The sequence below is a fragment of the Bactrocera dorsalis genome, chromosome 5, assembly GCF_023373825.1.
Source record: "Bactrocera dorsalis isolate Fly_Bdor chromosome 5, ASM2337382v1, whole genome shotgun sequence".
Taxonomy (NCBI): domain Eukaryota; kingdom Metazoa; phylum Arthropoda; class Insecta; order Diptera; family Tephritidae; genus Bactrocera; species Bactrocera dorsalis.
Window position 1 is genome coordinate 39162554 of NC_064307.1, and position 23864 is coordinate 39186417.

Genomic DNA, 23864 nt, shown 5'->3' on the forward strand with positions numbered 1-23864 from the left:
CTCTGTTGACTGCAAATTGTAATAGCCACAATTGCACGCTAAGAAGTCGCTTTTCAGGTAGACATAAGTACACATATTTTCTAATCCAATCCTTCAGCGATGCGGACAGGGCGATGTAAATGAGCATTTTATTAAAATTAATCGATTTTGTGACAGTTTTAAGGGACATTACGGTGGCCATTGCTCATTTTTTATTACATTTTATACCGAATTTATGTCGTGCTGCGAATGCAGAAAGCCAGGTATTAAATATGTAAGGGCACAGCAATTGTAATACATTTTGGCTGAATCCATATTAAAGTCGGCGCAAACGCCTAAGAATTCCACCCTGCGTTTTCGCAAAAACAACAGGCGATATATATTACTCGCAACAATTTTAAAACTCGTCAGCGGTTTTGTGGATTTTATATTCGCTTTTGGCTTCTTCCACCGCAAGGCAGTTGCCTTACGTACGGTGTAAATGTGTATGTATATATATATTTGGATAAATGCTTTGATGTATCGATTCTCACCTTCTTTTAATGTGGGTCAAAAATACAGCCACTATTAATAAAAATTGTAGTTCGTTAAAAAGGCGTTAGAAAATAGTTTTCAGGCTTAGACTAAAAAAAGTTTTCTGTTTTTTTGCTCCACAAAATTTTAAAAAATTCCTGATGTAAGTAAAGGCATCTTACTTTTTTCAAAAAAAAATATACAAGTCTCTGAAAACAATACATAAAGCTTCTCAGTCGAATCAGAGGCGAAATGGAATGCCAAAAATCAGTTATACCGGATCGCCAAGAATCATGTGCAATGGGAAAAGTGTTATTCGCAACAGCACTTTGTACTCCAACCACGGTCGGGAAAAGACTGCAATCGGTTTTTGACCTAGACAAGGGTCACAACTTATTGATATAATATATTGGTATCACTGCGAGCCCATGGGCATAAGTAAGGACGTTACATGCTGAAAGTACGCGGAGGTAGGCATGAGTAAAATGCTGTGCTTTGCTTGTTCGGCCGAAGACTTAGGTATCTAGGAGCATCAGAGTTCAAGGGAATGGAGAATTAGCAATAGATGGCACGTCTCAATTGAACTCCTAAAGAAAAACGGAATCTCATCAGAAAAATGTTGCGGGAAGGAAAATTTTACAAGTTTATCAAAGATTTGCTCGGAAGTTCCGCCAAAATGATGGCGAAGAAAAAAAAGGAAATAAAATCCCGAAACAAGGGAACAAAAACAGATCTTCCGAGAAAAGCTATTTTATATCTTAAAAAAATAAAGAATGACTTCCAATATCTTTTATTTGTTTTTGGATCTGCTTTTTTTTTAAGCCTAACCAATAAGTTATAAAATTCTTTAAATCCAATTTCAAAACTAGACAGGCTCAAGCAAGTAATTTGAGCTGTTTTTGGTGATAAGTTGCTCTTTAATACGCAGGCATAATCTCGTTTTCTAAGGGCGTGTTTAATAGCAGGAAGGTACCAAAAGCATTATGTCAAAGGGTTTGGCGAGATCTCGGAGTTTAGATATAAGTATGTTTAATTCTGCTATCTTCCACTTCTTTCTTTACAATAGAAAATACCAAGGTCTTTATGGATATTTTCATACGCATGTACCACGGTGCACCCGTGATTGTTCCTAAGCATTTTCGGACAGGAAACCTTTGTATTTACATCAAATTAGTTTGCCACAGGTCGTACCCCACAATTGAATGACATACATCAAGTCGGCCGTATGACCGCATTATATATGTAAAAGCGCTTTGTTATCTAGGAAAGTTTGGAGGCTTTTTATTTAAAAGCCAATTCAATTTGCAGCTCTAATCTTCATACATGCATTATTGTACTAGAGATATGTATCTACACGTGAGCCTTCTATCTATGTGCAATACCAAGAAAATTGTTACTAACTGGTGGGCCCGTATAAAATTTTAAATTTAAAAAGTAAAAAAAAACCGGCTTAATATTTTTTAAAGGTCTAACATATATTTAAAAGTTGTGTTTATTATGAAAATTTATTTGTGGAAAACAATTTTTCGTACAAAATGACCACCACGGCTGAGTTTATAGCAGCTTATCCGCATCCACCCACATTTTGAAGTACCTTTTCTCGATGGTTTCAGACATTCAGGCAGATACAGCAGCTTGAAACCTCCTACTTTAGATTCTTCAATTGTTTCTGGATGGTTGGCCGTGACATTTATGCTTTAACACGACTCCCCACAGAAAAAATAGTCAAACGGAGTTAAATCGCAGCTGCTTCTGGGAGGCCAAGCTAACATCACCTCATTTGATGATTAATGCGATTTTCGAAGATGGGGCGTAAAAGATTGAGAAACAGCGTCTTGCTGTATGGCCACGTAGCGCCTTGCTGGAAACCAAATGTTTTCCAAGTCTTCCTTCAATTTGGTGAAGAAAAAATTCGGTTAACATTGCGCGAATATACGACTCACCCAAGGATGGTTACGGCGGTTCCTTCTTCATGTTCGTAGAAAAATGGGGCCGATGATTCCACCAGACCAAAATCCAAAACCATACAGTGATCGTACGGAGTGCATTCGCTTCTCGACGATTTAGTGCGGGTTTTCTGTGCCCCAAATGCGACCAATTTCTGCTGTCAAACGTAACCATCGAGATGGAATGAGCCTATGTCCGAAAAGATGATTTTTCGGTAAAATGACCAACGATCTTCTGCCCAATCTGCGAACTGTTTTCCAGTTTTCTTCTAGTGAATAGCGACCCATTCCGTAACTTAGTCTTTTTACTGAATATATGTCACTTTCTGAATGGTATTGGACGTTTCCAATGTCGAAATATAGATAATTCAAATTTAAAACGTTACATGGCCCACCCTGTACCTTCGCTTGGGGTACTAAAATATTGTTTATTTTTACTGCCTTAATTACACTACTGTTCATTCACATTTATACACCAGTTCTACATATTAAAATATTCAACCTTAGGATGCAGCTTTCACAAAAGAAAGAAACCGGTTGATACCAGCCTGAAACTCTATGGCAGAAGCCACAAGAAAAGGTGCTAAGTACCTAACCTCGACATGTGCAGGACAGAATCAAATTTGGTTTCCGACGAAACAAAAATTGATTTCTGCGAGCCAGATGAGCACAGCATTAGATATTAAGCCTGAATTGAACTTCGCAAAAAGCGTTGGCGTCCTGCAGGAATTAACTTCACTCTTATTAAACTGACGTTACAAAAGTGCTGTAGGTAATATGTACGGCGCGAGAGCGGGCCAGTATAGTCTAAGCTAATCAATTAGATGATTAACTAAACAAATCTATTATAGGAACTACATTCGTACGATTTGGGAACTGAAAGATAAGACTCGACAGGATTTATTTTAATTATGATTTAGTGAAAAATGGATCAATCACTATTAAGTTATATATTTTCAAAAGAAGTTAAGTTACTCAGTGTGCTATAATTATGCTTACATTATGCTTATACTTTGCTTTCCGCAGCTGGTAGCTTTCCGTGACGACTCTTACGTTGCCGAAAAATTTGATATCAATTGTAGAAAAACACCTTGCCAACAGGGTGTGATTCGTGTCCTTCTGACCAATGCCTGCACTGAGTCCACGCTGGGACCTAGAAGCTGGACCTGCTGCTTTTGCACTAAAAAGGCTACATCCAAAACTTCCACCTCGGTTGAGGTGTAATAACATGTTAATGGATATAGGCCAACCTGTTCACACTTCTAAGACTCATGTGTAGTCGTCCACACGTAGTCCCATGTAGTTCCCATGCTACCAACGCACACAACTACGACACCAGAGGCTTATACAGATGTGTGAATGATATCTAATTTAGTTCGCACACTGCGCCGCCACTCCATTCGAATGGTCAGCAAAGACCTTCTGCTCCGAAAGAGCTCAACTAGGGAACATGACAGAGTAAGACTGATTAACACCTTCACCAGCTCCCACTCAGTAATTGGCGTATTTGGATTAAACTACTACGAAGTTTTCTCGAGAATCTAGAGTCATACTTGCGCAACTTCGCGCAAGTTCAATTTCTATGTACTTATCCACATTCCTACATTGACCACGACATACCAAATAGTTATAAATGTTTTTCGCACAATATGGGCCCACACGGTTCTAACCACCCATTTATAAGCCCATTGGAACTCAATCATCTGACACATCCAATCCAATCCAATGTTTCAGTCAATTGGGAACGCTATAAAGCCATTACTAATGACTTTCTCGTACCTGAATTGGAGAATGATGATGTGGACGACGAAAAATACGGCATATTTACAGTACTACCTACGATAAAGGCAAAAATGGCCTCTCAAGCGCCATATTAAAAAAATGGTGCAGTTTATGGGGACCCGATACAGTTTCCATTCCCACCGCAACAACGGATGGTTTCAAACGTTTTTTCGTTCCCTGGTGTAGATGTGGTCGAAAATGCGCCACGCCTCCGGAAGTCCTGTCGTCGAAAATTGCCCGATAAAAATCGCTAAATTAGTCGAAAAAGGACCGGCATCGTACGCAGCCGTAGCATCGGTTAAAGAGCTGGCATGCAGACTCATCAAAAATGTCATTTCAAGTGTCAATGTAAGAAAAACAAAAATCATATAAAATTACCGCAAGACTTGTTGGCAACCTCTATCTTATTGTCTTATTTGTACAATATATATGTAGAAATATTAGAATAAGGTGTCTGCAAACTACAGTTCAACAAAAAAAATATCTTTGATATTTTCTATAAATTAAATCAAATCAACAATAACACTCACCTCGATCTCCGCGTCGTTGGATCCTTCATGACCATAGCCTCTGATATATCACCAAACCTGCTGAAGTAGTCTCGTAAGCTTTCTGAAAACAAACACACACAACAACGAATCATTATAACAATTGTCGGATATAAGATCGATAACTAAAAGTGTGAAAATGTAATTAATTCAGTGCAGTAAAGGACAGCATGTACTGTGACGACATTACCCATAATTGCCCGAGATTACAGAACTCAGACAATTTGGCAATGTTATATAACTCATATACTGTCGAAAGTCCTTCGACATTAAAACGTCGCTTACGCTTTAAACCAGCAGATTGTTGTAACTTTTCTGTCTAAATGGCTAAAAATCTGCCAACACATTCATCAAGCAAAGCAGCCGGCTTAGCAGATTTCGAGCCAATTTCATCCAGCTTAATAGCTGTACGCTACGCCACCAGAGCCAAAGGCCTGCCGACCGCCGCGCGGTTGCACATTCAAAGGGCCACTCAGTGGCTTCTTCATTCATTGAAACGACCAGCCATATGTACTCCATTCACACCATCAGCGTTAGCAACACGCCTGACAGCCTGGCCCAGAAAAAGCCCTTCCTCTCTTGCACATTCGACGGCCTCGTAAATCTAAAATACAATAAAAATTCAATAAAAGCAAACGAAAACTCCATAGTCGCGCAAAAAACACAAACACTTGGAACGAGAACACAAAACCACACATGAACCAACACATACATGCGTAAAAATTTCGGCGACGACCACCAGTTGCTGCATGGCCCGCTTGGCAGTTCGACATGGCCGCGCAATTGCATTGCAGTTAAGGCGCTTGCTGTTGTTGTGTTTTGTATGTAGTGTGTAATACGCTTAATTATGAACAATAAAAACGGAAAATTTATTTGTTTATGACAGTTTAGGCTCATAAATTTTGGACCAACAAGCACCAGCTGAGCTCCGTTGCCTGCCAAACATAGCAGCTGTTGCACCAACATAAACAATAGCAACAACAACCAACAAACATGACATCGTGCATTAAAATGCAAAAGTGTTCTATAACAATAACAGCAATATATGTTATATACATATATTTGCTGTAGCAGCGCTTTGATTTAGCAATGCCACACTTTCAAGGCACTCTATGGGGAACTCTATTTCCCGCAACTGATGTTGGCAGAGAAACGTATGGGTTTTAACAAGAGTGGACGCTTCGAGCCTGGAAAATGAACAACTGACTGATATTCTCCATGCGCCAAATCTTGGAAAAAAAATCTCTGAAAAGACAACCGACACAAAGCACCTCTGAGCAGGGAATTAAAGTAAAGTCCTCTCTCGAAGACGAACACAGACCAAATTCCACAAGTCTTTTATCATCCCTGGCCTGCCATATGGCACAGAGGAAAACACTTGAAGATGAAAACACATGAATACAAGTTTTCGAGAGAAAAAGTTCTGCGGTAGATTTATGGTCGTTTTCGCATTGGCAACGGCGACTACGGCAGTCGATGAACCGATAAGCGGTACGAGATAAACAACAACATTGACATAGTTCAGCACCGAATGGAGGAAAATACTTTAGCTCTGAGAGTATTCGATGCAGCAACTGCCGTGGGAAGCAGAGGAAGGGAATGACCCCGACTCCGTTGAAAAGACCAGGTAGAAAAGGACCTGGCTATACTTGGAATCTACAATTGGCGTCAAAGAGCGAAAAGGAATCAATGTCTACGCCAATAAGGAAGAAGAATGGCTTTAGGTGAGATTTCAACTTTTAAGCGGTATTACATAGAGGAAGACTTAACATAGAATCCTATCTGGTCCATCTTGCCGCAACTGCTTGACTTCTAACGCTCCATTGTCCATACACTAATCGCTCCCACTTCTGGATTAATGCCGGATAAAAGCGTCTAGACACTTTCTCACTCACCATTAAGCTTTCACTATTATGAAGTCGAAGAACAACTAAGCAAGCTCCAAGTTCTGATGTAGCTGAATAGAAATGACGTGAACTTGACAGCTCGTGACGGCCATGTTTGGTTAGTCACTTCATGGCAAAAATTTTGTTTGACGTCATATCTTCACGATAAAATAATGGTGCTTTCCGAGGACATTGTTTGGATGGGATCTCTATAGCATAAAGCTGGCATACAAACTGATCTTTCATGATGAAGTCCCTGTTTAGCAAACTCTTTTATTTCACGAAATTTCTTTAATAAATTTGGCATAGATTATTATAGTTGTTATAGAGTTATAGATTAACTAGTACCTGCTTGCTCGACTGGACGGACCAACGGAGAGGGCTGTTCAATGAGTGGTGTACGGTGAAGAGGCATGCAAGGTGATGAGGTTTGAGTCAGCGGATACTTATTAAACGCTTGACATGTATATGGTATGTCCGGTTCGATTCTGGATAGATATGAGTTTAACCTGCTACAGTACTCAGAATTGTGCCGGGATTATTATCTTAAGCAAGTAGAATTGAAGCACGTGATTTCGGCGATATTTTGTTTGAACAAGACAGCGCTACTTCCCACACATCACATCAGCCAATGGATTTACTGACAGAACACTTCGGTAAGCAGATAACTTCACGTTTTGGTCCGGTCGATTGGCAACCAAGATCGTACGATATCACAACGTTAGACTTTTTTCTGTAGAGATACGTAAGGTCTTAAGTATGTGCGGACAATCCAGCTTCGATTCAGGGCTTGGAGCAAAACATCTCGTCAATCGCCCGTTATCCATCGAAATGCTTCAACGAGTCATAGAAAATTGTACTCAACGGATGGATCCTCTGAAACTTAGCCGCGGCTAACATTTAAAGGAGATAATATTCAAAAAAAAAACAAAAAAAAACAATTGACAAAAAATGTTCTTTCGTACGATAATAAACATCAAAACCCCATTAAAATTGAAATTTCTGTGATTTTTTTGTTTAAAAAAGTAGGGAACCTCAAACGTTTTTTTTCCTTATCTATCTCGATATATGTGATGCAAACAACCTTTTCCTTAACACTTTGAAGTTGCCATGGTTTCCCAGCATTAAAGAGTGGCCTGCTACATATCTACAGAAAAAAATGCCCACATAGAAACACCAGGTGACTGAGGAAACCGCAAATATTGCACGACAAACGATTTCCAAATACAGGAAAATAGCAACACCAGTGCAAATGACTTTAAGCAGCTGACCATTAGCAACGATTGCCCAAAAACCGCTCCCAGCATGTCGGCCTACCACCACTCTCCCCTAACACCGCATTCACTTCCGTTGCGCAGCTGGACGGCTTTAAAAAAAAAATTTGTGTGCGGTTGGGATGTGGCAAAAGCGTTTATGCAGCTGCCTATTTTTTATACGCAACTCTCTCGCATTTTGCAGAGCTTACCGTTATGGCCATATACAACAAAAAGTGAAATGTTTGCTATTTAAGTTTTGTGGTCTTCTGCTTGTGTTGATGCAAAGTACTTTTCTTCTCCTTTTGTTTCCACTTTAGTTTAAGTTTTTCTGCTTTGGTTTTGGTTTGCAAATTTCGGACTGAGCTCGAGCACCCCAAACAGGCTATGGATGTGGTGGTAGTGGTGGTGTGGTACACACTGGCTCTATTGTTCGGATTACTTTCTTTTGTACGTTCTTTTGTGCACACAGTTGTAAGACCGTGTTGCTTTTGTTTCGACTCGAGACTACCTTGCCACACTTTTCAAGTTGATTGGCGTCAGCGGGTCAGCGGACGTCGCTCAGCCTCCGTGGCATATTTCTTTTGTTGTTTTGCCTTCTAGCGCTTTAGGTGTGTGTGTGTATCGAAAAACTTCGTCATGTCGTGTGTGTGTGTGTGTGTGCGTGTGTGGGTTTGTATATGTCAGCAGATTTGTGGCCTAAGCGAGACCTTTGTCAAAAGTTGTTCGAAACTTGAATGAAAAATGGAAAGAGGTCGGCGTTCGTCTCTTTTCACCTGACGCAGAGCGCTTGTTGCTGTTGTTGTTGTAGGTATTACCTAAATTCGTGCATGCTTGACTGGGCATCCATTTTGCGTGTGAGCGTCGTGCCCTTTGCGGTACAATTGATTGAAATCCTTTTTGCTTTTCTTCTTCCACTAACAAACTTCTATCTGAAACAATAAAATTAGAAGTTGCCACAAAAAAATCCAGATTGTTCTCAAATTTATGGGCGGCTTTATGCGCTTATATATTAATATAAGTTTACAACAAACACGGTTGCATTTCAATTCCTGCGTGTATTAACAAAGTCGGTACTTTCTTCTCATACCCAGCTGAGTGGTTCTCTAATCCACATTCAAGTATTTGAACATGAGCTATTTGTATATGTGCACATATTTGTATATTGTTAAATCTGATGCCACCGCAACAACAACAATAAATTAACATGCTCATGTAATCGTCTCAATTGAGGTAAGCGGATTTGCTCACGTTTACACATACAACAGTACAATTTTTGCCAAAAACAGGGTGACTAACTGCAAGTAGTCAAACTTTTTAGCATAGTTAAATTGATCCGATTTGATATAAATATATTACCTTTTTTTAATATGTAGTGGGGTAGATAAGCGTGCAGTAATGTGAAAATCCAGTCATCCAAATATTTTTTTTTAGGTTGGTATGACTTTTAGAGACATCTGTGCCAAAGGTCACGTCAAAATAATCATTATGGTTGTCTTTCTGAAGTACATAAAGTATTCCAAAATGATCGAGAGCGTTTCGATGACGAACCACGTCCAGAACGGCCATCAATACCAAGTGATGATCAACATGTCAAGGAAATAAAGGAATTGGTGCTTGAGAATTGACGTTTGACAGTCAGGGAACTTACTGGCATCGTTGGAATTTCGGAAAGATCAGTGAAAATCAGTTCGAAAGTTCATTTTGGCCTAAGAAAAGTGAAAGCCGGATTTGTTCCAAAATTACAAATTTTTTTCTAAAAACATTGTCGCGTTAACGTCTTTGCAATAATGCTTTCCGACTACCAGAATGTCATGAAACATATTATTACAGACGATCGGTCTTGGAACTATGCTTACGACCCGGAAACAGACGATCAATCGGCCGAATATCGTGGCAAAGGTGAGCCACCACGTCAAAGCAAGTCAAAAAATCAAGGTTAAGTTAAAAGGTTTCTTCGATTAACGAGATGTGATGGACTCCAAATTCCTTCGGGCTGACCAAGCTATCAACAAGCTATGCGTAAAAAGAGGTCGAAATTATCGGCCGGCAACGCTTGGGTATTGCACCACGACCCGTCGCATACTGCGTTGATTCTTCGGAAAACTTTCAACCAATATCGTACCGAATTCGCCTGATTTACCTCCGAGTGACCTCTGGCTATGCAGCAAACTCCAACGACCGTTCCGGGAAAACCGTTTTGAGTCAATTAGAGAAATTAATTGTGAATCGCTTTACGTATTGTATGCTATTCCGGAAATTATCTTTAACAACTGTTTCGACGATTGGAACAAACATTGGCACAAGTGTATTGGAGCCAAAAGAGATTACTTTGACGGAGACGACATAGATTTTGATAAATAGAATAAAATTTTTAAAATAATGAACAAAATATTACTATTTTTGGCTCATAGTAGTATCTGTTTCGCAGTCCCGCATTTGGTTATAGATGTCTATCTATTTTGAGCTTTTTTAATCAAATTTATTGAGCTCGTTTTTGATCGTTCCTAGCGGATACGATGTTGTCTCTGTCTCGGAAAAAAGTTGAGATCAAATCAGTAAACCGAAATAAATGGAAGAATCTCATTGTGGCCTTTTACTTCACCGCGGAGTCAAAGTGAGTATAAGTCAAGAAACTGTTGTCAAAGAGGCGAACTGCGAAAAAAGTATTAATTCATTGAAAGCCACAGACAACAATACAATATTTTAGACACGTCTTTTTCTTGCTACAAACATGGATAGTTTAGTTTCGTAATTTAGTATAAAAAGGTACTACAATATCCATGAAACCTCAATTCGAACTGAAGAAAATTCCCCAATAGAAAATATAGAAGAATAAGATATAACACAATTTTTGCCTGAGCAACTTGAGCCATTATAATATTATAGTTCATGTGGGGCTCCTGCTTAAACTTCCAGACTCACATTCTTATCCATTATATTGACATAATTTTCTGGATTTATGGCAAACACTTTCAGCTCAACTCGGGTTTTTAACACAAATAAATTGATAAACAACCACAAAAATACATATTTACATACGGAGAGCGCTAACAGGAGGCCAAAACTCGGTTTTGAATAAGGAGAAAGGTATTAACTTGGGGGAATACCGGCAACAACTGCCAAACAAAGGCAAGTCAAATGACGATAAATAAAGACAGTGAGAAATTGTACGCAATTAGAAATGAGGTGGGTAATACCCACACACACACACACGTGCACACAGCGTGGACCCGGTGAGACCAGCATGTTGTCTGCAGTTTCGCCAGCCTAATTGAAATGGGCGGACAATTCGATGGAATGGCGAAATGCTGATTGGTGCGGGTTTACAACACTATTGATTAATCACAAACAATGTCTTTTAGTAAAGTCATCAACAAAAACAACAACTACTACAGAACTTACTGCTACACAAACCACTTTAATTTGAAGCAAGTGAATTAAATAAATCCATAAGGGCCATCAGCGGGTCCTAAGTGATTTCAGCAACTAAGTACAAACAGACAGAGATGGCAGCGCATGAGGGGCCGCATAGCTAAACTGGTAACGGCCGTGGCAGCAGCAGCAGCAAATCGAAGTGAAGGGCAAGCGGCTCAACAATCTGGTAAATGCGCCACACCGGGCCATTTGGTTGGTCGCGTAAGCGGTGGCGGCGCGGCGCGTCTTCTTCACGTCTTCATTTTAATTTTGATGCGATTTGAAACGCAGCAGCGGCGAAGCTGGTGCTCCGCATTAACTTTTGGCAATTAAAAGTATTAAAAGTCATTGAGGACCGGCGACCCGTAACCCTTTTATGACTGCCAGCCAACCCGTTCAAGTTCGCTAAGAAAGTCAACGTCAATTTCAGTCGTCGCAGTCAGTTCATAGTGACTTTTGACGTCGTTGGGTGGTGGGATCTCTACGCACACTCACACAAACGCAGCCTAGAAGTGTACGGAGTCCTTAGTTATGTATGACCGCGTTATTGTGGTCGTTTATGCGCCTGCCAGATTTCTTGTGGCTAAAAACTGATTCAATTATTGCACACAACGTCCGCCATTTTGGGTCAATTCAGTCATTTGAGCAATGATTCGCATAAATTCGCATCAATTTAGCCACATAAATTAAGTGGACGGATGAGGGACGACAGCCTGGTATCCATAATATGAATGCCAACAAAAACAATAGATGACCAGCCCTTTCTTGTGAAGAAGAATCCAATGCGAACGAGTCTTTGAAGGCGTCGCATACGCAATTCGTTATTTCTGATATCAAGTCATACGTCAGCAACAAGCACACGGTGAGTCATGCGTACGCTTGGCTTACATAGTAACTCTAAATATATTTCTTAAAAGAAAGATTGTATAAAATTGTGTGTTTTTATTGTTTTACTTTCAACAAACAATTCCGTCCTTTTTCTGCTTACATTCAGCTTGTCGAAAGACCGCGCTCCACCGCTCTTCGCTCGTTGGGCATTTTTGGATACCATTCCGCCTCACTGCATTCAAACAGTGGGGTTGGAGAAGTTTGATGAGTTTAAACGACAGCGCAAGGATTTAAGAGACAGAAATTAAAATGCGGCTTCAACTGTTGCTCAGTCACCCTACTCATTTGGCTCAGCTGGCGATGATAATCCACTTCAACGGCGAATCTGGTTTGCGTGAAAAAAAGCGCTTGGAAGACTTCCTGCAGGTGCGTGGTTCATGAATAAAGCGCTGTGTTGACCTTTGCATGAGTTTTTCTATAAATCCATACAACATGAAAGCTGTCTTCAGCTTTCTACACGATAAATTCAGGATTTAGACAACTCATCTGCATTTAAATAAGAATGAAATAAAATTAACTAACACACTGACCGACATATTCGTCTTAAATATTCTAGAGTAACAAAAATGATTAAGCATGCTACTTGATCGTACATCGTTTTCACTTCATAGTGGCTTCGAGATTATACTTCACTCTATTTTGCTAAGCTATTTTATATTTTGACCGATATGTTTTATAAATGCAACCGAAAGTCCGAATTGTAGTAGATACATGAGATTCAGATCCAAATTCACTTAACTCTATCCTCCCCGCGGGTGCTGACAAGGCAATAGACCTCGCCGTCACTGTTTGGCATCTGAGCTAGTTCCATGAACAAATCTGAGTTATGTGGCAGGCGGCGTCTAACTAAAGCAGGGATGTATATTATAATAATCGTTCTCTACCTGACACCGGAGGAGGTTCAAGTTAAGGTTAGGTCTGTTGTACTCAGCATGAACTGATATTATAGACTTTGAATGAGATTTCTTCTAATACAAAGACATTTGAAGTTCGAGCGTCAAATGTTGCCTGTCACTGAATTTTATGGGTGTTCAACTGGTATTGACCAAAGCTACAAGGTTTGACCGGAGACTTAAATCTGGTACCACGGAGAGTAGTAAGCGCTTGGAAATCGCTCAAATCTGCTCATTGAGTTTGGCTCTTTGAGGAAATTCGTGCTGGCTGTTGTTTAAACACAAGTGAGTGGAATTGAAAATTCAGTTCAGTATGGAGTCGCATTGCAGTCGAGTGATGTACCCACAGCACGGCAGAGGCAGCAATGTGGTACTGGTTGTCCAACTTACGAACTGGAACCAAATAATGCTTGGGACCCTGATCAACATTGTTTTAATCTATGTGCTCTTAAGCACCGTGATGTTAGACCATAAATGGCAGATACTCACGTAAAACACAACAAAATTTAGCCCAAACGTAGGTGAAAAAAGTGACTACTACCATCGGAGGACACAGCGAATCTATATACTTGCTGTATCGCTAGTGGCAATACCTTTGATATAAAGGGAACAGTTCAGAGGAGTTGAAGTGCAAAAAAGGAAGAAGAGTTCCAGCACTCTCTGAGGGCTTCAACTCTGCCAACAACAGAGGACACCGGATGAAGACAAGTAAGCACCTCCTTAGGAGGGCCAAAGCGCGATATAAGATAGCGGTCGGGTGATGTAGCCGATCCGACGGCAATTTCAACCTTAAGTAAAAGGAGGTGAGATGGTTGGCTTGAACCAGAGCGGAGAGCACGCAATTGTTTTAGTAACTCGAACCCAGAATTTCCAAATCGCATGTAGGAGACAGCGTTCTACAGAAAGCTAACCGAAGCCGAAAAAGAGAAAGTGTAGCCAAAAAACTGAACGTCGATCATGCGGACGACAAGCCGACTACGTTCAAAGCAGCAGCGGCAGCCAGTGAGACTGCGAAACGACATCTGATCGTGGCGCTCGCCGACACTCGCTAAGACATGTGTCGAAAAACCGGTAAACAAAATTGAGGAGATAAAACTATTGAAAGTCCTCTTCTCGAGAATGGACTCAGAGCCCAACACACTTATACCGTCATTAGATGGAACAGAATGGTTTAGCGGAGTCAAAATCTTAAAATGCAATGACACTCGTCGCTGACATGGATGAGATAAGCTGTCTGAACGCTTCCGAACCTATTGGAAAACGCAAAACTGGATGTGGTGGACCGCAGCACTATTTCTTCAGTGCCTACAGCGAGGTCCATCATATCTCGCGTAGAAAACACGGAACATGCTTAACGGCTACCAGATCTTTCAAGTGGCGGCTAGCGAGTGGAGGATATTGAACGTAGCGAAAACTTTATATGAAAATGGGGGACAAAGCTCAGTCACCTCAATAGGTAGGCAGATGATATTCTCGATGTTCACGAAAATGGCATCGAGCTTTGAAACACGTTCCTTCACCTGAAAAAATGCCACTACAGCGTCATCAACAAAACCATGCTGGAGAAAGGTCCTCTTCTCGAGAATGAATTCAGAGCCCAACACACCTATACCGTCATTAGATGGAGCAGAATGGTTTAGCGGAGTCAAAATCTCATAATGATGCTCGTCGCTAACATGGATGAGGTCTGAACGCTTCCTAACCTGAGGCTTAAGCTCAGTGAGATCAAAAAAGAGGCAGACGATATTCCCGAAGTTTCCCAAAATGGCATGAGGCTTTGGAACCATGTTTCTTCACCTCAATAAATGCCATTACAGCGTCAGCAACAAGAGCACGCTGGAGAAAGGTGTAGTAGAGAAGATAGCTACTAGGAATCTCTGTGTATGAAACCGAGAGCTGTTGGTGAAACAAAGAAATTTTTGCTGAAGAAAAAAATAGAAGATAAAAAACCCATGTTTTTTTTTTAAGTTTGTACATAAATTTAAGGTTATATTAAAAATCTGTTAATATACAAATTTTAAAACTTTTTCTATAGGCCTCGTCCTGTTGCTGGCAAACGAGAAAAATTTTTTGGAATCTTTAAAATCAACTTCTCGACCTCAGATCGCCCGCAAATTACTCTTCTCCAAAAAGCCTTCATCCTTTATGAATTTTCCTATCTTATCTTTCTCTGCCCTGCTCTAAAGCAGTTGTGAATGCATAAATGTAAATATTTACGGACAAATGCCAATACAAACTCTATTTAATTTAATAAATCTGATTTTTCAAATAAGACGCAATAAAATATGCAAATGAACAATTCAAATGCAGAAAATTTGCAAAATTCATTTCGAAATACCGCACGCCTACGCAATTGCCAATGCAAATGTATTTGCCCCTCGATCGAGACAAACCACCTATAGGAAAGTGTTAAATCAATAACGTCGAAGTAATTGCCATAAAATTGAATTTTAAATATCGACGTGATGGGCGTGTGTAGGAGCATGCATAGCAGAGGCGAGCGAGAGCGCTTTAAAATACTGCAAACATAAAATATATGCGCACATCACGCGATACATACAACAAATATTTGCATGCAGGAAGCTCGAACTGAAACTGAAAATAATTACTCATCCGCCCAGGCGCACAGCAAGTATCAACCATACATACACACGAGTACATACAAGCATACACGTGTAGGGTACGTTCAGACACATCCGCATGCGACTGTGTTTGACTTGGTGTGTCGATGCCATCAATGAGACTCGAATTTTCAGTTGAAGTGCTCATAATTGGAGACCAACTGGCACGCTGGCAGGGCACACCACCTGTTGACAGCGACACGTAGCAGGCAGGGTTTTGTTGCTGTCGCCGCAGCCACTGGTAGCCTCATTAGTGTCAAAACACAAACAATTTCAATGCACACGCACACACACTCGCACACGAACAGTGACATTATTGACACTTATCCAAAAAGCTGAGCAAACACAACGAACCAAGAGGCAAGTGTACATATTTGCAATACACGTCCATTCGTATGCTCACACACACACACACACACCAGTTCCAGCATATGTCGACACCGCTGTTTGTGTGTACAAGGCGCTGTATATATATGTATATAGACGGTTTTTACCAACAAAAGTAAATTTATATCAACAAAACATCAAAGCTCCACGCTTCCTGCCCAACTCTTGGCATGGCATTGTCCTTACCCCCCGTTTCCTGGCTAAACGGCACTTCCGGTCATATCCTTAAATTCAGCTCATGACAGCTCACGCCGGTGTTGGCAAATCGAATGTGCTCGTCCATAAACAATTTGCAGATTTAAGTCGCTCGACAAACAGCAACAGGCCAAGCGAGGCGCCAGCTGCCCTCCACCAACGGCTACAGGCCGGCAAAAATCCATATGTACTCATGTACATACATACATACATATATGCAAACATACATATATACAAACATACATATATATACACACATGCATGCACGCATGCATACATACGAACATATGTAGCTCGAATACGTGGTGGGGTGCTCGATATTTGTTGCCGCCGGGCTGACATGCTGCCATTGCTGCTGACAGTTTGTCGCTGGATTGCCGCAAAGCATTGAACACGGGTGACGAGTTGCCGTCGCAGCGACACAAGAAGCTGAATTTCGTGTATGTGTCTGTGTAGACGTGCCGTTATACAGCTGGCAGAACCTTAAACACAACTCAACAAAACTGTTTGCAGTGCCTAATTTAATATTGTTTTTTGTCAGTCTCCTTTACTTTTGTCCAATAAAAGCAATTAGTGTAACGGTAACTCAGTGCTGTGTTAAAAAAGAGCAGCACGTAGTTTGGCTAATTTTAGGCGCGAAGCAAAAATGGCAAATTATACCGACACTTGTCTCAAAGTACCGCGGCCAAAATGATAAAATTTGGGTATGAAATCACTTAAAGACTCTTAATGAGTTTAAGGAATGTTTACATAACGGTACAATTTAGTAACTTACGATGGAAGCATTATTTGAACTAGAACTGTCACTTCAAGTATTTGGTGCATCCTGGGTAACGCCAAATGAACTGCGGCCATCACGACATTTCAACTCCTAGGCTCGACCTTAGCTTTGAAAGTGGATTAGCTCTTTACGATTTTGTCAGAACCCTGGACTGGTTGTGGCGGCTTTCCGCTACCTGAGTATTATACAGTGACACATATCAGATATAACTGGCGAGCCAATGTCGCAGCTGCGCCCTCCCGTTAAGACCATGCCAGAACTCAGAGTACATACCAGCCGTTTTTTTTTGGCGTGATAGGTGTATGTTGAGACGACTCTTTCTTCGGTCGGTTTTGAACATAGTCTCATAAGGACATGCGTCCACTCCCTATTTGGTGTCCTTACTGAGACATCTTTGGAACTATTAAAGCTGATTACTTTTCAGAGCCGCTATATGGCTCAAAGCGGACAGAAAAACAATAACAAACCAAAAGATGACGAAAAAGTGACGACGGGAAGTGATCCCGGGTGGTAGTGCTGTTCTTGGGGCGACGAAACCGTCACCAAATATTGTATATGCACTGTAAGACCGCTAGTTCCATTGTAGTTCGGGGCTAAGCCCTTCTATACACAGTAGGTTGAGAGAAGCAGATGAAAAACTGCCGGCTGGCGCTGTGGGTTAAGAACTCATGGCAATGGAACCTCTGTCAGACTCAGGAGGGGCTCTACACGCGGCAGAAGCAAGGCGACACCAGCTTAAAAGCATAAGGCAGACCGCTGGTTAGCAACCAAGTATCCTGAACAGGTATCTGAACCGCATGCTAACATACTGAGAAGGAACGAACGAACAAACTGAACGAAAGACCACCAACCATTAGCGAAATCGCTAAACTCGCTGAATCATAATAGTTTGACATGTTCGACCGCAACAGGGAGGATGGTGTCATCTCCCGACACGAATAAAAGATTGTAACCGCGGTCACCTAGTAGTCTTCTTGAAGATGGTGAGAAGAATCGCTGGACCATCGCCACAGTTTTAGTGCCGAATGCCACTTAATTTGAGTGTTAAGAAAACATTGCGTTTTGAAGATAAAAAAAATACAACTAAAGCCAAAATTTTGCTTAATGACGAGATTCCGGTCAAAGTTCCAAAGCAGGATCTTACTTTTGTCGAGAGTATCATTTTCTTGAATTCATATTTTGGGAAGCAGATTACATCCTACTTTGCCCAAGAACTCTTCCTCTTTTTATTACTTTATCGAAACTATATTGAAGGTTTTATGGTTTCATGGCATCATACGACCCAGATCATTGCCTATATTCTTCAAAGAGAAGCCTGAAAGCAATTCTGCTTCACAATGCCAGTTTCTATGACTCCATTCCTGTCAGTCATTCCGCGCACCTCAAGAAAACCTACAAGTTCTTACAATTAGTTCTTTCAAATTAAAATATAGACACCACCATGGTTTTAGATGTGCCACGGCTTAGATTTAAAAAAAGGCATATTACTCGGACAACAATTTGGGTTTGTCAAACTCCATTGCTGTATGTGTATATATGTAGGATGGTAGAGACCGTGCAAATCAGTGCACCAAAAAGTGTTGGAGTCCATGTGAGCTTAAAGTTGACGATAATAACGAATTCCCTGAAGCCTCCTCGTACTTTTTAACCACCGCCAACAAATAAAACTGAGATAAAGGAAACAATTTGTAAAGTCAATTGTTTCCTAATCAAGTCTGTCCGAGGTAAAGTTATTGGAAATTGTTTTCGTTGGACCAGTTATTGGGTAGCTTGTGGCCGGTCCACAGTTCATCACAATCATAATGAATACACAAAGTGACTTTTATAGAGATCATTCTGAAAATTTTGAGGCAATAACAAAGACTCTTACTACAAATCATATCGTCCCATGCATATTAAAAACATTTCAAGCTTTGGTTGCCATTTGTTAGCATTGGTGGCCACATGGTATAAGACGCTCTAAGAGGTGTCGATAGTGAGGCCTATGAGTATATTTAGAGTCGTATCAAACTCAGGCATCCTAAAGGATAACTACTCCTTATGGGTCTCGTAACTGAATTTCATCTGGTATCGTAAAAGGACAAAACTTTCTATGCGTGGCTCAGATTAGCCTACCAGATTAAATAAACCTACCCTTTAAATTGGAGGCTTGTGTCATGTGTAGAAGTTCTATGAGCGTGACCAGAAACGATTCTTTCACATATGAGTCAAGCAGCTCACGACTTACGGCCTGAGACCAAGTATCCTCTGGATAGCGAAAGAAAATCTGTTTGAAGACGAGGCGAGTGAGAAGACCAGCCAACCCTCCCCAGGATTGTGCACTGGATTTGAGGCCCGCCATGTAAAAATGCCTTCAATGTAAAGGAAGCAACAGCCTCGAATGAGGGTACCTTCTTTTTAATGACGACCGCTGCAAACGTATTAAGGACTACGATTTAAGGACATGCACCTAGTTTCAGTAAAAGTAAAGGCTTACATCACCGCATATAATGAAAAGTACATTTTCTTCATTTCCAGAAAATTTAGAAGCTGTGAGTGAAGATTAAGATGAGCAATATCAATAATATATTAAGAAGTTAAAAAAAAGCTATGAGAGAGAGACTATTCCGATGCTACCAGAAAGCGAAAATGTAACACAGTGAGAAAACCAGTGTAAATAAAATTGTTTTATACTTCTTATATATTTTTCGATATAATAAGTTTATTTGCTCTAAGATACGAGTAATATGAAAGAAAAGCTAAACTTAATACGTGAATATTACTCAAGGCGTAAAATTACCATATACAAAATAATTTGCACGCTCAAATGTACGTAATTTACAGCTTCAATGGGTGAGTGTACTCACACAAAAAAAATCCTTCCAATAAATAATATGAACAGCAATCAACAAGCAAACAAACAATGAAAGTTATTCAACAATTTCCATCAATCCGAACAACGTTTATGCAACACCAATAAATTTGCCAAAATGCCAGGAATGCCAGGTGGTTGTTGGAGTTGCTCGCACGTAACTCATACGCCACAGTGTGCCTTCGCACAAACAAACATTCCGACTGAAAGGTATATATATGCATGTGTTCGACATATGCAATGAATAAGTGAAACTAGTACACGCTCTATATGTATTTTTGCCGCTCAAAGCTAGATACACTGCAGGAAATAAAATTAGCTTCATTGGAGTTTACAGTGGTTACACTTGAGGAACGAATTTCATTATTAATTATATAAAATATAGTACTAAAACTCGCTCAGCATGAAATTTTAATTTTTATACGAATTTATAAATTCAGCATACTCTCATTGTCAAGCATTGAGATCTTCCAAGATAATTTCCTTCAGACTCTGATGAACAGATCACTTTCTAGTCAGCGTATTATATTAATACAATATTCAAGGCAGCGCTGTTCCTTTCTGGTCTGATATGGAACTAGTGGAGTACATATGGTATTTGCTACAGTTGTTATTGTTGTGGAAATAACACATTTTTTTGGCTCTTGCATGCACTTATACATGAAAAGTATCAAGTGATTTCGCATGCAGGACACGAAAGCCAAATAACATCCCTGTCCGCTGCAATGGCCCAGCCTGCAAGGCTTATTACTTGTCTGGCAATACTGCACTGGTCGTCATCTTCTTGCTGCTATTTCGGTGTCGATTTCGACAACTCAACTACACAGCTCATTCATGAAGTTATTTGATGTTGGAATTTATGGCAGTTCAATTGAAATGCATACACTATTAACAAATGGCATAAGTGGAAGGAGCAAGGAGGTGAGCATAGCAGGTGTCTTAAATGTAATGTACAATGTCCCTTTGTCTGAATTTGTTCTAAAAATGCTTTTCCTTAATATACATATAGTATATAGATTTCAGTTCTTTATGGCATCAACTGGATATATAAAGTTTACCACGAAGTTAGTAGCACAAAGAAGGAAACCGCAGAGGTCCTATAAAATATGTATATGTATACTACATGATCAGTATTACAAGCTGATTTGATTTAGTCATTTCAGTTTTAAATATCGATCTGAAAATTTTCACACATCCTTTTCTCCCCCAGAGGCTACTCACTTGCCGAAACCGCTGATATCGAAGCGGGGTGGCTTTAATAGTCTTTAACTCACTAACCGTGCATTCAGGGCTGGTTAAGAAACCCCTAACCTCGTTATCATTAGTATCGTGTCACTTAGTGATAAGACTAGGGTGCCAGGTCACAACGGAATAGCAGGTAACTGTAAATTTGATGAGCTAGCAAGGAAAATCACCCTAGGTCCGCTATCAGTAGAATGGGAACGGGTCGAAACAGTCCTCTCCACGTGTGCTCTACTACTATATAGCTGAGAATCGCGGTAGCTTGGATACTTCTGACCCGAGACCTATCGCAAGAGAGTGAACTCAGTAAGAATAATACTTCCCTAGTTGTGGAGGTTCTAACAGGTCATTGCTCTATCGACGTTCATGCTGTAAGAATTTCAGAAGATTTATGGAAGAAAGCAAGACTTCCTTCTTGACTGCCCCGTGTCTGGGAGATCAAGGCTTAGGCACTGGGAGCTCATACTTTCAGACATCCCATTGAACTGGTGGGAATGGAAATTAAACGGCTGCACAAATTTGTATTGGCCACTAAGCGCTTTGCTAACTTGCAAGATAGAACGCAGAAACTCTACTTTTTTGCAGCTTCACAGAAGACTACATATGTATAAGGGTCTAAATGGGAACTCTGGATTAGCCATCTCACTTAACCAAGGTTAACCTAACCTAGGTTAAATTGCTAATCCCTCATCACGGCAGGGAGATCCCACTTAGATGTACACTCTTTTATGTCACCAAGCGAAAAATCCCTGTTTTTGTATATTAGGTATCGGCAAAATGCCCTGAACATTTTATAAATCTGCTTAGGCACTTTATTTCTATCTCCATCATCTCACCTCTTCTTCTTCTTCTTCTTAATTGGCGTAGACACCGCTTACGCGATTATAGTCGAGTTAACAACCGCGCGCCAGCCGTTTCTTCTTTTCGCAAGGTGGCGCCAATTGAAGATTCCAAGCGAAGCTGGGTCCTTCTCCACCTTGTCTTTCCAACGGAGTGGAGGTATTCCTCTTCCTTTGCTTCCCCAGGCGGTTACTGCTTCGAATACTTTCAGAGCTGGAGTGTTTTCGTCAATTCGGACAACATGACCTAGTCAGCGTAGCCGCTGTCTCTTTAACTCGCTGAACTATGTTAATGTTGTCGTATATCTCGTACAGCTCATCGTTCCATCGAATGCGATATTCACCGTGGCCAACGCGCAAAGGACCATAAATCTCTCGCAGAACTTTTCTCTCGAAAACTCGCAACGTCGACTCATCAGTTGTTAACAACGTCCAAGCCTCTGCACCATACAGCAGGACGGGAATTATGAGCGACTTATATGTAGAGTTTGGCTTTGTTTCGTCGAGAGAGGACTTTACTTTTCAATTGCCTACTCAGTCCGAAGTATTGGCAAGAGTAATCCTGCGTTTTATAAATCTGCTTAGGCACTTTATTTCTATCTCCATCATCTCACCTGGATAACTAAAAATTAAGATCCGACGTATTTTTACCCTGATTTGGCAAAGGCGGTACATTCGAAAAGAAGTGCTAAGATGATTCCATCTCAACTTCTTCCAGACAGCTGATACAGTCACCGAGGCCCAAAAGACCTTGCGACTGCTTAGCTGTTGGAAGTTGACTAACGCTTGCTAGATGGACTAAGACTCAACAATTCAGTAGCGAACCACAAGAAGCTAACTGTTTCCAGTTATTGAGACTGAAATACCTGTCCAAGCAAGCTTATTAGCCTTACAGTTTCCAGCAGCACCGCTGTGGCCAGTTGTCCAAACCAGTGTAGTCATAAAATAGGGTCGATGCTAGAAATATGGGGTCTAGATATCTCTATCCTATCCTTGAACATACAGTCAGTCAACTCAGGGCAAATATCGCTGTCCTACTATCAGGGTGAATAGTCAGTACTTTTACATAGGCTGCGCTTTGGAGTAGTAGCTCTACTACTATCTTTAAGGCAGTGCGGCAGTGGTAACTGAACTGAAGATGATGGACAATTCCCAACAGTGTTCTTCTTTACTCATCCCGCTTACTGCTCTTTTCTTCATCGAGAGCTCCCCTCTCATGCTTTAGAGGTATGTTTACAGAGACATGACAGCCAGAGCTAGACATGGCGACTTCGTAATCACAGTATTTTGAAATGAAATTAAATTGTGCGAGGATTTCAAAAGACCCAAACTCAATTTCATCTAAGTATCCAAATTTTCTGAGTCTGAAGAAAGTTTTCGCGGCCACACACCTTCCGGTTATGTCCACCGCCATTGTTGGTGTGTTTCGAGGTGCGAGACAAATACTGATGGGAGTAGCCCGTTGAAGTACCACCAATGTTTTCGCCAATAGATTCTTTTCCACCGCCTTCCACCTTACAAGAATTACATAGAACATTATATGTTTAACCTTTCGTGAGAGTCGCCATCATTTCCCAATAGCTTCTCTTCAGCAATGCGGGGTAAATATATGCCTTCCTTACCCTTTTCACGATGTTGAGTCTTCATGAGAGCTTTTTTGACTAATCTGTTTATAATCTTCGAGACTCTACCAACAAATTGAGAAGCTTTTCATGCAGAACTGCGCCCGAAATTTTGGCAATGAGTTCCCTACTACGCACTAGCCCATAAACAGGGCCCACATTTTCGTTCCGCAACAAACTATGTAGCGACTTGCATTCGCATAAAAATGGGAATGATTTGA

The 23864-nt window shown here is 40.7% G+C and overlaps 1 protein-coding gene across 6 annotated transcripts in view; it reads right to left on the reverse strand.

The window, feature by feature from the left end:
- Positions 1–23864, reverse strand: part of LOC105225304 (RNA-binding protein Musashi homolog Rbp6) — a 467402-nt gene that overhangs the window by 332474 nt on the left and 111064 nt on the right. For all 6 annotated transcript variants that reach the window (XR_007423004.1, XM_049458420.1, XM_049458419.1 and 3 more), the window contains exon 4: positions 4751–4832. Coding sequence is in view for 5 of the 6 variants with exons in the window: in XM_049458420.1 (XP_049314377.1) it covers positions 4751–4832 (82 nt within the window). In the remaining variant the exon portion in view is untranslated. The remainder of the gene's footprint in view (positions 1–4750; positions 4833–23864) is intronic.